Source organism: Oryctolagus cuniculus, chromosome 7 (assembly GCF_964237555.1).
Source record: "Oryctolagus cuniculus chromosome 7, mOryCun1.1, whole genome shotgun sequence".
NCBI lineage: Eukaryota > Metazoa > Chordata > Mammalia > Lagomorpha > Leporidae > Oryctolagus > Oryctolagus cuniculus.
Window position 1 is genome coordinate 22,310,229 of NC_091438.1, and position 12,487 is coordinate 22,322,715.

A 12,487-nucleotide genomic window follows, 5' to 3' on the forward strand; every position below is an offset into this window, starting at 1 on the left:
TCTGCCTTTCAAATAAATAAATACAACTTTTAAAACATGGGGCCGACGCTGTGGCGCAGCGGGTTAAGGCCCTGGCCTGAAGCACCAGCATCCCACGTGGGCACCGGTTCTGGTCCCGGCTGCTCCTCTTCCGATCCAGCTCTCTGGTATGGCCTGGGAAAGCAGTAGAAGATGGCCCAGGTCCTTGGACCCCTGCACCCACATGGGAAACCCTGAAGAAGCTCCTGGCTCCTGATCAGCGTAGCTCTGGCTGTTGTGGCCATCTGGGGAAGGAACCAGCAGATGGAAGACCTCTCTCTCTCTCTCTCTGCCTCTCTTCGTAACTCTTTCAAATAAATAAAAACAAAAATAAAAAAACTTTTTTAAAAAAAGAGAGTAAGTCCTTGAGAACAAGTTTACAAAAAAAAAACTTTTAAAATACGTGATACATTCATTGCATCCAAATTCACTGCACAAATGTGCTGTATTTTTCTGGAGGGTCCATTTTGAGTCCTGTAGTTTTAATATATTTGAAGGAGGGGCAAGTGTCTGATTCATGGTTAAGATGCCTGAACCTCACATTGGAGTGCTTGCCCCGACTCTTGTATTTCTGAACCAGCTTCCTGCTAACGCACTCTGGGAGGAAGCAGGTGATGGCTCAAGTACTTGGGTATCTGCCAACCACGTGGGAAAATCAGGATTGAGTTCTGTGCTCTTGAGTATGGCCTGGCCCAGCTCTAGTTGTTGTAGTTATTTGGTGAGTCAACCAGTAGACAGAAGCTATCTCTTTCTCTCTAATAAGTGACAATAAAAATTTTAAAATAATAATCTTTAAATAAATTATAGAGAAGGCAATTCTTCGCTGAGACAAACTATAGAGTTTTAAAGATGGCTTCCAGCTGGTTGTCTGCGACTTCAATCTGCAGAACCCTGAGGATACAAACGTACACCTCTCCCCTTTGCTAGGAGGGTTTCGGTGGGTAAGCCGGAACGCTTAGGGCAGGGTTGCAATTCGACCAGGTGCAGCTATACAACAAGCGCTCTGAATCTCCACACTCCGCAACCCAAGGCCGGCCCCCGGGGGTCCCCGCCCCACTCGTGGGGGAGGGGGCGGCGCGAGGGCAGCTGTCGTCAGCCCGGGCCGCACACCAGGGGCAGATTCGCAGGAGCGGCAGCAGTGGAACTGCTTATTCGGCCACCACCGCGTTCAACGCTGTCTGCCATGGCTGGGGAGTCTCCCAACGGCATCTTCATTTTCTCAGGCCCGCCTTTCCCGGGCTGGTTCGCCTTCCTGCGCTCCGCGGGGCGGCCGCGGCTCTTCACAGACACCCTGCAAAAGGGGGTCTGTCCGCGACAGCCTGCGCCCCCCCAACGCCCACCCCGGCCCCTTCCCCGAGAACGGCCTCGTGGACGAGCAGCGCGAGGGTCTGGCGTTGGTTGTTACCGCAGGATTCCCGCACCGGGCCCGCCCGTCACAGGGCTTCACACCACAGCTGCAGAGGCTCGCGCCGTTTTTAATGAAATTCCTGACATCTCGGAATTCATGCAGCTTCCCTTCAGCCCACAGTCTCTAAGCCTCGGGCGACGCTTAGTCACCACCTACATCCTCAAACCTAGACCTGGGAACGCCAAAGCGGTGAGAGACTGTACCAAAAAAAAAAAAAAAAAAAAAAAAAAGAGGGGGGAGCCGGTCAACCCACAGCCAGCCCGCCATGGCCACGCGCCTCGAACCTTTTAAGGGCTCCGCGAGAGCCAGTCAGCCAACTGCTCGACGTTCCTCCAATCCCCGCGCCTCCCGCCGCTAGCCCCGCCCCGCGCTCCTCTCGGGCCAATAGCTGCGGAGCATCTTCGCTCGCTCGCGCGCTCTCTCTCCGCCTCTCCCGCCCACTTCCCACCCGTTGCAAGTTCGAAGCCTTCAAACCCCGCCGGCGCCCAGGCGCTGCGGAGGAGCCGGGTGTATTTTTAGCCTCCCGGCGAGTAGCCCCGCCTCTGGCCCCGCCTCCTCGTCGTCCCCAATGGGAGACGGAGTTTCCGTCGCGTCATCGCGCGGGCGGGCAGGAACTGTCCAATCAGCGTCCGGAGAGAATTGGCGTAATTAAAAAGCGGCGGAAGGAGGTGGGAGGGTCATGACGCAGCGAGTTTCAGTCTTGACTTTTCCGGGAGCATTTCGGCGTCCCCGTTTTTTCCCTTTAAAGTAGAACGTTGCCCCGACGCATCCTCCGCGCCTTTACAGGGGGCGGAGGCGGCGAGCCGCGGCGGCGGCGGGAGGAGCGGCGCTGACGCGGGCCCTGGCGGAGGGGGCGGCCGCGGCGGGGCGGTCACGTGGCCGTGTTGTGGGGGGAGGGGCGCCGTCGCGCGGTCGGTTCCGGGCGGTTGGAGCGCGCGAGCGAGCGAGCGAGCGAGCGAGAGAGAGCAGCCGCGCCCGCCGCCGCCCCTGCCCTGTATGCCGCTGTCCCCCGGCGCGGCCGCCGCCGATCGCAGCAGCAGCAGCAGCAGCCGTCGCCGCCGCGGTTGATGTGGTTGGGCCGGGGCTGAGGAGGCCGCCAAGATGCCGCAGTCCAAGTCCCGGAAGATCGCGATCCTGGGCTACCGGTCTGTGGGTGAGTGGCCGGCGCCGCGCGGCCTCCTCGCGCCGCCGGGGCCTCTACCTCGGCTGGGTTGCGGGGATGCGGCCGCGCCGACGAAGTTTGTGGAGCCGGCGCGGCCGTGGGCCGGGCGGGAGGGGGGCCGCGTTTCGTAACCACCATTTTGAGCAGAGGTGGCGGCGGTCGGGGCGGCGGCGACCGCGCCGGACCGGGCGATGCGGGAACCCGCGCCCTGCGGGGCCGGGGCGGGCAGGTGGCGGCGGGGCACGTGGGGCCACCGGGCGCGGAGGAGCCCTAGGTTTGCCGAGGGCGCGTTTGGCGGCGGTGGGAGTCGCTTGCCGCCCTGCCGGGCGCTCCCAGCAGGTGGGACTCGCACCTGCCTCCCTCTACCTTCGGCCGCCGGCGCTCGTGATCCCGGCTGCCGCCTTCCGCCACCCCGGCCTCCAGTGAAGTCCGTGGGATTTTGACAAAGAAAACGGCACCTTGGGTCCTTTAAATCTGTGAAGTTCAGCCTGAAACACACACATACACACCACACACACCTCCCCCCCCCCCCAGGTTAGAGTTTGGTTACTGAGGGCAAGTTCCCTACCAAAGAAACCTAGAAAAGCCCCCAAAGAGACCAAAAGTGCTCCAGATACTCTTGGCGGCCAAAATAGGAAAGGAGAGAAAATTTTCTCGTCTCTCGGTGCCCTATTTTTCTTAGGGGAAAAAAAAAAATAATAAGGTCAGGTGCCTGTATTCAGGCTGTTGGAGTGATTCGGAAGTCTTCTCTTTTTTTTTTTTTTTTCTTAGGAGGTCGGCATACATTTGAAACTGTTTCTGGCAGTCGCTGCTTTGCTGGGTAGAGGGAGTCGGGGGTTGGTGCCCTGAGTGTCATACTGGGAAAAAAACAGAGCCGTTGAACTTGGGGGCGGCTTTGTTGTCTCAGACAAGCCGATACCTGGAGAAAATACGTTTATGTTGTCCTGCTGGTTTTTTTTAAAAAGTAACTGTCGAAAGACAGTGTGCACCTGAGCACGCTGCGGGGCGGAGGGGAAAGCCAGCGTTTGGCGGCTCTGGTGGTGGCCGCTGGAGGGAACCGTGGCTGCCGGCGCTCGGCAGAGGAACTCCCCGGCTGTGCGTCTCTCTCGCTGCCTCACCCCCACTTTCCACCGCCCGTGCCAGGGTCTGTTCGCTTTGACCCAGATCGGCTACAGCATGCTTACTCATCCCTTTACCGTCTCTCCGGGGGGAGTCCGGAGATTCGGCGGTGGGCGGGAATCAGAGGTGGATGAGCTGTGTGGATATGCCTAGCCCGCAGTCCCACATCAGAGGTCTGGACGCACAGATGGAAATAGCAGGTGACAGCCCTAACAGCTGCAGCCGGAAAGGCGCTCCGCAGTCCGCTTTCCAAATGCCAGTATGGTCCTGTGATCTAAACTTTATCAGCAGCCTGAGGCATCTTCTTGCTTTTCTGTGTTCTCCGTGTTTCCTTGTGTGCGTTTGGAAGAGAGGGTCTGTGGCAGGTGTTGGCTCTTGAGTGCTGTCTGATCAGATACATAGTGCTGACCAAAGATAGGAGTCTCGGAAGAACGAGCTTACAGTGATGAGCACTTAGTCTACCTGGTTTCTTTCTTTTCTTTTTTTGAGCTTATTTGAGAAGCAGAATTACAGAGAGACAGAGGGAGAAGTCTTTATTCTGCTGGTCCAATCCCCAAATGGCCATAATGGCCAGAGCTGGGCCGATCAGAAGCCAGGAGCTTCTTCCAGGTCTCCCACTTGGGTGCAGGGGCCCAAGGACTTGGGCCATCTTCTACTGCTTTCCCAGGCCATAGCAGAGAGCTGGATCAGAAGTGGAGCAGCCAGGATCGAACCTGCGCCCATATGGGATGCCAGCGCTGCAGGCAGTGTGGCTTTACCCCCTATGCCACAGAGCCAAGCCAGCTACCTGGTTTCAACCCAAGCAAATGGCCTGAAGGTTATGACTTAATTTACCCTTTGACGATTTTGAAATGGCGACCCTAGTCTCCAGTGAGCAAGTCCAGTGTTTTATCACTGTTAAACTATTTAAGCACTGTGCTGCTAACTTAGCCTCCAGTGGGATGCATAGTAACTCCTAGTATGTTGTATTTCTACAGTATGTCATATTTCTACAGCCTACTCCATTTTCTCCATATTTATTTTCAAGCATAGTGAGATGAAAGTACATGAGAAATTAGCTCCAGTGTTGTGTTTGCTTTTGACGTTATTTGCGTCTATTATGATCCCCGATGCTTGGTAGTTTGTGGGGTTTTTGGGGGGAGGGAGATTGGCCTTCTGCCAGCATGATTCCCTGTACTGGCTACTCTTTGCAGAATTCTTCACTATTCACGCTTCTGGTGATACTGACTTGTTCATTTGCTAATGGTGCTATACTTGAGAAATTGGAATATGTGTTTCTTATTGTGATATTTTGTGATGCTAAGCTGTTATGTCATAAATATTTTAAGCCATTTTGATTAGAATACTTGTCATTGTGACTTTGTTATGTCACAGAATTTAAAAGTGTGCCTTCACTTTAAAGCATGAAGTGCTGTGATTGTTACACATAGCATAAATACTATTACTATTGTACTGAATCTTGGCTTTGAAATTTTGTGGTTTTTTTTTTTTTTGAAACATTGGTCAGGTAGTTTATATAACTCCCTCCCCCCACCCCACTTTTCCTGTTATTTACAGTGTTAAACCTGTTAAGGACAGGGTGCCAGTAACTCTGACTTTCAAGGATTGTTTTGATGGTATCCAAATGCACCAGTTTATTCTCATTCCATTGTTTCTAGCACAACCAACTAGTCGGTCCCACTGCAGGTGGTAACTAGATCTAATCAAATTGAAGTTGTAGTGGCCCTAAACTATCTTCAGTCTGGTGCGTCTTTCTTTGAAGTCTTACAAAGAGCTTTGTTAAACTGGTTCACCGTTAGACTATAATCAGAAGCTTGTTTGGTGAGTATAAGCCTCTTACATAGGGTTAATAAGAGGATGGGATCATAGGAATTTGAAAGATCCTAAGAGGAAATGAAACAGCTGTGTGGTTCCGTAAACGGCAGTTCAGTGAAAGTGCTCAAATTGCTATCTTGCCAGAATCCTTCAGGACACTTCACAAGGAAAAGATGTCAAATATTTGGTGGTTTCCAAAAAAGCACAGTCGTATTTTAAATTATCCCTTTTGGACACATGGCAATTTTGAAAGGTAGAAAGGTGTTTTTCCATATATAAAATCTACGAGTGTGTGAAATTGTGTGTGTTCAGGTGCTTATTACAACTTGATGTATACTTGTGACTGGGAGTCATTCTGGAGTGGCCACTTTGTATTGGATTACTTTTTCCCAGTTTCATCTGTTGGTCTGTATAAGAGAACAGTCAGAGCTTGCATTTGTGATTATGATTTTCCATGGCCAAATGTTGCTTTGATTTCAGTAGTGACTTTATCAGTACTTGCTTTCATCCCAAAAAGTAACCATACTCATGAGCCATCAGTCACTCTCCATCTTCTCCCCTCCCCTCATCCTCTGTCGGCCACTAATCTATTTTCTGTTTCTATGGATTTGCTTATTCTGGATATTTAATATGAAGTCATGCAAATGTGGTCTTTTGTGACAGGTACTATTTCCCTCAGCATATGTGGCATGCATCAGTACTTCATTCCTGTTTACTGCTGAATAATGTTCCATTATGTGAGTGTGCCACATTTTGTTTATGCATTTGCCAGTGTGTGTGTGGATTACTTCTACTTTTTGGCTATCATAAATCAGTGTGAACATTCCTGTTCAAGCCTTGGTGTAGACATGATGTGGGTTTTCATTTCTCTTGGATATATTCCTAAGAGTAAAATTGTTGGGTCATTTAGTAACTCTGTGTTTGGCATTTTGAGGAACAATCAAACCATTGTCCTAAGCAGTTGAACCTTTTTGTTTTCTTAAGATTTATTTTTATTTGAAAGGCAGAATTACAGAGAGGGAGAGACACAGAGAAAGAGATCTTCTATCTGCTTGGCTCACTCCTCAAATGACTACAATGGCCAGAACTGGGCCACATGGAAGCCAGGAGCCTGGAACTCCCATCTGGTCTCCCATGTGAGTGGCAGGATCCCAAATACTTGAATCATCTTCTGCTGCTTTCCCAGGTGCATTAGCAGGGAGCTGGATTGAAAGTGGAGCACCTGGGACCAGAACCAGTACTCACATGGGATGCTGGTGTTGGCTTAACCTGCTGCACCATAGTGCCAGCCCCAGCAGTCACTGAACTGTTTTACATTCCCACTAACAGCAGGTGATTGTTTTAACTTCTGTGGATCCTCATCGACGCTTGTTATTGTCTTTTTTTTCAGCCTCCTTAGTGGATGTGAAGTCATCTTGTACATTATTTGTAACTTTCTCCCGATTGTGTTGTCTTTTTACTTTTCTTGGTGGTGTCCTTTGAAACAAAAAGCTTTTAATTTTGAGGTCCCATTCATCTGTTTTTCTTTTGACATTTGTGCTTTTGGTATCACATTTAAGAAACTGCTATCTAATCTAAGGTCATGGGTTTATTCGTATGTTTTCGTCTAGACATTTTGTTCTTTTGGCCCTGACATTAGGTCTGAGATCTATTTGGAGTTATCGCATACTTATGGTGTGAGGGAGGAGGGAAACGTCATTCTTTAACAGATGGATATCAAGTTGTCCCAGCCGCTTTTGTTAAAAGACTATTCTTTCCTCATTGAATTACCTTTTGGAAAACTTAAGGGTTTATTTCGAGACTTTCCTATCCCATAAATCTTTGTGTCTACCCTTCATTCCAGTCCCATACAGTGCTGATTACAGTACTATAGTTTCATTGTCAGTTTTGACATAGGGCTATGTGGATCCCTTACCTTTATTCTTTTTCAAGATTATCTTGGCTGTTTTGAGTCCCTTGCATTTCTATATAATTTCAGGACTGGCTTTGTCAGTTTCTGCTGAAAAGCAAATGGGATTGTGCTAGTGTGTTTTAAAATATCTTTTTTTTTTTTTAAGGTGTATTTATTTGATGGACAGAGTGACAGAGAGAGAGGAAGATATCTGCCATCTCTTCCATCTGCTGGTTCACTCCCCAAATGGCTGTAAAGGCTGGGCCAAGAGCCAGGAACTCCGTCCAGGTCTCCTACATGGGTGGCATGGACCCAAGCACTTGGGCTGTCATTGTCTGCATTTCCAGGCACATTAGCAGGGAAATGGATTGGAAGCGGATCAGCTGGGAACTCAAATTGGCACTCCCATATGGGATGCCAGCATTGCAGTTGGCAGCTTTACCTGCTGTGTCACAACGCTGGCAGGCCTCTGCAGTATCATGAAAACCTGATTTTAAAAACAGCAAGTCTCATGTGCTTCACACTATTTTAAAGAAATAGAAGGTGAAAATTCAGCATTGCACAGGTGTGTAGTTGGAAAGGGGTAGAATATTTGAACAGCTTTTCAGATAATTGTGGATGTCCCTCGATTTTCATTCAACTCCGTAAGTTACAGAGTTTTTTTGTTTTGTTTTGTTTTTAAGATTTATTTATTTATTTATTTGAAAGTCAGAGGAGAGAGAGAGAGTGAAATCTTCCATCAGCTGGTTCATGCCCCAGATGGCTGCAACAGCCTGGTCTGTGCCAGACCAAAGCCAGGAGTCTGGAGCTTCTTCTGGGTCTCCCACACGTATGCAGGGGCTGAAGAATTTGGGCCATCCTCTGCTGCTTCCTAGATGCATGAGCAGTGAGCTGGATCAGAAGTGGAGCACCTGAGACTTGAACGTTCCCCTATAAGTTACAGTTCTTAAAATTTTTATTTCTTGTAGCCAGCATTGTGGTGTAGCAAGTTAAGCTACCACCTACAACAACATCCCATATCAAAGTGCTGCTTTAAGTCCCAGCTGCTCTGCTTCTGATCCAGCTCCCTGCTAATGCACCTGGGAAAGAAGCAGAAGATGGCTCAAGTACTTGAGCCCCTGGCACCTTCCTGGGAGACCCAGATGGAGTTCCTGGCTCCTGGCTTCAGCCTGGAGCAGCCCTGCTGATGTGGCTATTCGGAGAATGCACCAGTGGCTAGAAGATATTTCTTTTTGTCACTCTGCCTTCCTAATAAATATTTTAAAAGCTTTAAAATTTTTTGTGTTATTTAAAAGGCAGAGAGATCTCCCATTCACTTGATTACATTCCCCTGCCCTCCTCCCCCATGCCAAAGGTGGGCTAAGGTGAAGCCAGGAGCTAGGAATTCAATCCAGGTCACCCATGTAAGTGGCAAGGACTCAAGTATTTGGGCTATCACCTGTGCCTTCTAGACTCTATTAACAGGAAGCTGGAGGCCTGCGCTGTGGCGCAGTGGGTTCATGCCCTGGCCTGAAGTACCAGCATTCCATATGGGCGCCGGTTTGAGTCCTGGCTGCTCCACTCCGATCCAGCTCCCTACTATGGCCTGGGAAAGCAGTAGAAGATGGCCCAAGTCCTTGAGCCCCTGCATCCACATGGGAGACCTGGAGGAAGCCCCTGGCTCCTGGCTTCGGATTGGTGCAGCTCCAGCGATTGCAGCCATTTGGGGAGTGAACCATCGGGTGGAAGACCTCCCTGTCTGTCTGTCTCTCTCTGTCCCCATAACTCTTTCAAGGAAAATAAATAAAAAATCTTAAAAAAATAATAAAAAAAAGGAAGCTGGAGCAGAAGTGGAGCCAGAATTCTCTTAGGAGAATTCTGTGAGAAAACTCTCACATGAGTTTTCTTTAAGGTTAGCTGCAGTGTGAAATCATACTGATGAATTTGTCCTGTTGTGTTAACGTTAAACACCGCTGCTCGACCTTATAGTTTGAATGCTTCTTCTACCCATACCCTATTTCATAACATTGTCCATTGATCATTTGGAAAATATTGATTCACTGTTAAGCAGATCATCTGCATATTTACACATCTTAATCACATTTTTTTTTTAGGATTTATTTATTTATTTTGAAAGGCAGGATTATAGAGAGTTCCCTCTCCAAATAGCCACAATGGTCAGGGTTGGGCCAGACCGAAGCCGGGAGCCTCATCTGGGCCTCCCACATGGATGGCAGGGACCCAAGCACTCTTGCCATCCTTTGCTGCCCTCCCAGGCACATTAGTAGGGAGCTGGATAAGTGTGGCAGCTGTGACTTGAACCACTATCCATGTGGGATAAAGGCGGCCTGACCTGCTATGCCACAGCACCAGCCACGGTCACAGTTGTTAATGTCACCAGAAGTCTCAGAAAAGTCTAAGTATTGGGACACTGCGCAGCTCACCATGAGTGATGCAAGTTTCCCAGAATTCTGATTTGCCTCTTGAGAGTTCAAGTTTTACTTTTAGCAGCATATGCCAGTTTTTACTTGAATTGACAATTTCATTTCTTTAATTTCTAAGAAAATTGCACCAGATACCCATGTTGGATGCAATAATACTTAAAAAGTGTCTAGCTCAGGTCATTTCTCAATTGCACAAGTGCTTTTCTTGGAGACAACCATCACATTTCATTATGGCCCCAATGTTCTTTATGCATGTGTCCTATTTTGTTATGCAGAATTTTAAAAAGGAGACAACTATTTGGCCTTGTGGTTAAAACACCCACATCTGACGTCAGAGTGCCTGGATTCAAGCCCCAGCTCCTTTCTGAATTCCAGTTTTCTGCTAATGCATATCCTGGAGGCAGTGCCTCCCACATAGGAGACTTGGATTGTGTTCCCAGCTTCAGCTCTGGTCATTATAGGCATTTGGGGAATGGACCAGCAGATGGAAGATTTCTGTCCATATTCCAGATAAATTGAATATTTTTAAAAAGAATCTCAGGAGTTATAATATACATTGATGTAGTGGGTTAAGGTGTTGCCTACATCCCATGTGTGAATACTGGTTCAAGTCTCAGCAACTCCATGCTTCTGATGCAGCTCCCTGCTACAGTACCTGGGAGGCAGTGGATGAGGGTGAGACCTCAGTGGAATTCCTTGCTCAGCCCTGGCTGTTGTAGCCATTTGGGTAGTGAACCAGCTGATAAAAGATAGCTTTGTCACCCTGCCTTTCAAATAAAATAAATAAACAAAAAGAATATAAAAAAGATATATTAAATGGTCAGGATTCTAAAAAATCATTTTTGCTGCTTTCTCAGGGACATTGTTAAGGAAAAATAGCTTTTGTTTGTTTTAAACTGTGAGTGCGTGGTAGTGAAGAATACAATACTTACTACTCAGTTTGTAACCTACTGCTTTGCTTCATGCTGAAAGGTACCAAGCTGGCTGTTTTGCCCAATATTGCATTTGCTCCTTTAGTGCAATTGTGCACATAGGGGAAAAGTCAGATAATATCTTCAGATTGTTATGAAAAGAATTTTGAACTCATGAACCCCTGAAAAGGTTTCAGAGGACCCCCAGATGTCTGTGGACCACACTTTTGAGAACAGCTACACTAGTATGCTAGGATTTTGCTGCTAACTGTTGTGTGAACTTGAATTGAGAGTGACTGCCTCCTAGATGCTGTTCAAGGAGATAGGAGGTACAGCATTCTTAGAAGAGCCTCCTAGGAGAGGCCCTGCATCATTGTAAGAGACAAGGCTGGTAAGGCAGGAAAGAACTTGGCATGATTGAAAATGGAAGGAAACATGGGGGTGGCTAGAACACAGGTAGGAATAGGAAATGAAGTTGGGAAGGAAGTCGGGAGCTGCATTATTCAGGGCCTTGAAGTAACTTTAGGAAGTTGTTCATTCAGCCTAGTAAGCAGTGAGTTACCAAAGGATTGGAAGTTGGGATATCTCTGTGCCAGTTGACTTGAACTCGGATTGTGTTGCAATTTTGGGTTAATTGTCTTTGCACCTGGTGATGATGAGGCACACAAAGTTAAGTAAAAATTGCCAAGGGGAGCAGCAAATCAAGACTCATACACTAATCAGTTTCAAAATATAAGCATGAGGATGAAATTATAAGAGGGATGCATAAATTAAAAATAGTAACATGGGGGCCAGTGCTGTGTTGTTGCTGGTAAAGCCACCGCCTACATGCCGCATCCTCTAAGGGCGCTGGTTCAAGTCCTGGATGCCCCACATCCGACCAGCTCTCTGCTATGGCCTGGGAAAGCAGTGGAGGATGACTCAACTCCTTTGGGCACCTGCACCCACGTGGGAAACCCAGAAGAGGCTCCTGGCTCCTGGCTTTGGATCAGCCCAGCTCCAGCCATTGCAGCCATTTGGAGAGTGAACCAGTGGATGGAAGGTTTTTTTTTTCTCTCTCTCTCTTAATAACTTGAAAACACAGCTACCTCTATATGTGATTATGGAAATGATACGTGTACAACACTTTACTTAGTTTAAGATTCAGAATAATGAGTTAATTACTTTAGTATTATTCATGAGTGAGTTGTACTTAGTTATCTGAACAAATCAAAACTGAACTTGGATGTGATTGTGCAATTTAAAACATTATGAAATCTTTAGTGATCACTCTTGAAAGAACCTTTATCCTTAGTTCTAGTTTATTCTGAAGTACCAGATCTTAACAGTTGGTTGTGGCACTCACAGTCTGTCCTCAAGTCAGACTGTAACTGCTGAGCACTTTGAACGTGAATTGCTTGCTTTAGAAATACAAACAAATCAAACATAAAGGTCTTTGAATATCATTTTAGTATTTTACTATTCTTAAATGTATATTGGGTGTGTGATAAAAGAATTTCTTGTAAGACCTTGGAGAATAAATATTAGTTTAGAACAGGCAGTGCTAGAAACCTTTTTATTGTGCACTTTGGGTGGTTAAAACAGGGTGATACACGGCCGGCGCCGTGGCTCACTAGGCTAATCCTCCGCCTTGCGCCGCCGGCACACCGGGTTCTAGTCCCGGTCGGGGCGCCGGATTCTGTCCCGGTTGCCCCTCTTCCAGGCCAGCTCTCTGCTGTGGCCAGGGAGTGCAGTGGAGGA

General features: G+C 48.0%; 1 protein-coding gene across 1 annotated transcript in view; it reads left to right on the forward strand.

Moving 5' to 3' along the window:
- The first annotated feature begins 2,063 nt into the window (after positions 1 to 2,063).
- Positions 2,064 to 12,487, forward strand: part of RHEB (Ras homolog, mTORC1 binding) — a 64,017-nt gene continuing 53,593 nt past the window's right edge. The window contains exon 1 of the mRNA XM_002715063.5: positions 2,064 to 2,579. Within this exon, the coding sequence (XP_002715109.1) occupies positions 2,528 to 2,579 (52 nt within the window). The 5' untranslated portion in view covers positions 2,064 to 2,527. The remainder of the gene's footprint in view (positions 2,580 to 12,487) is intronic.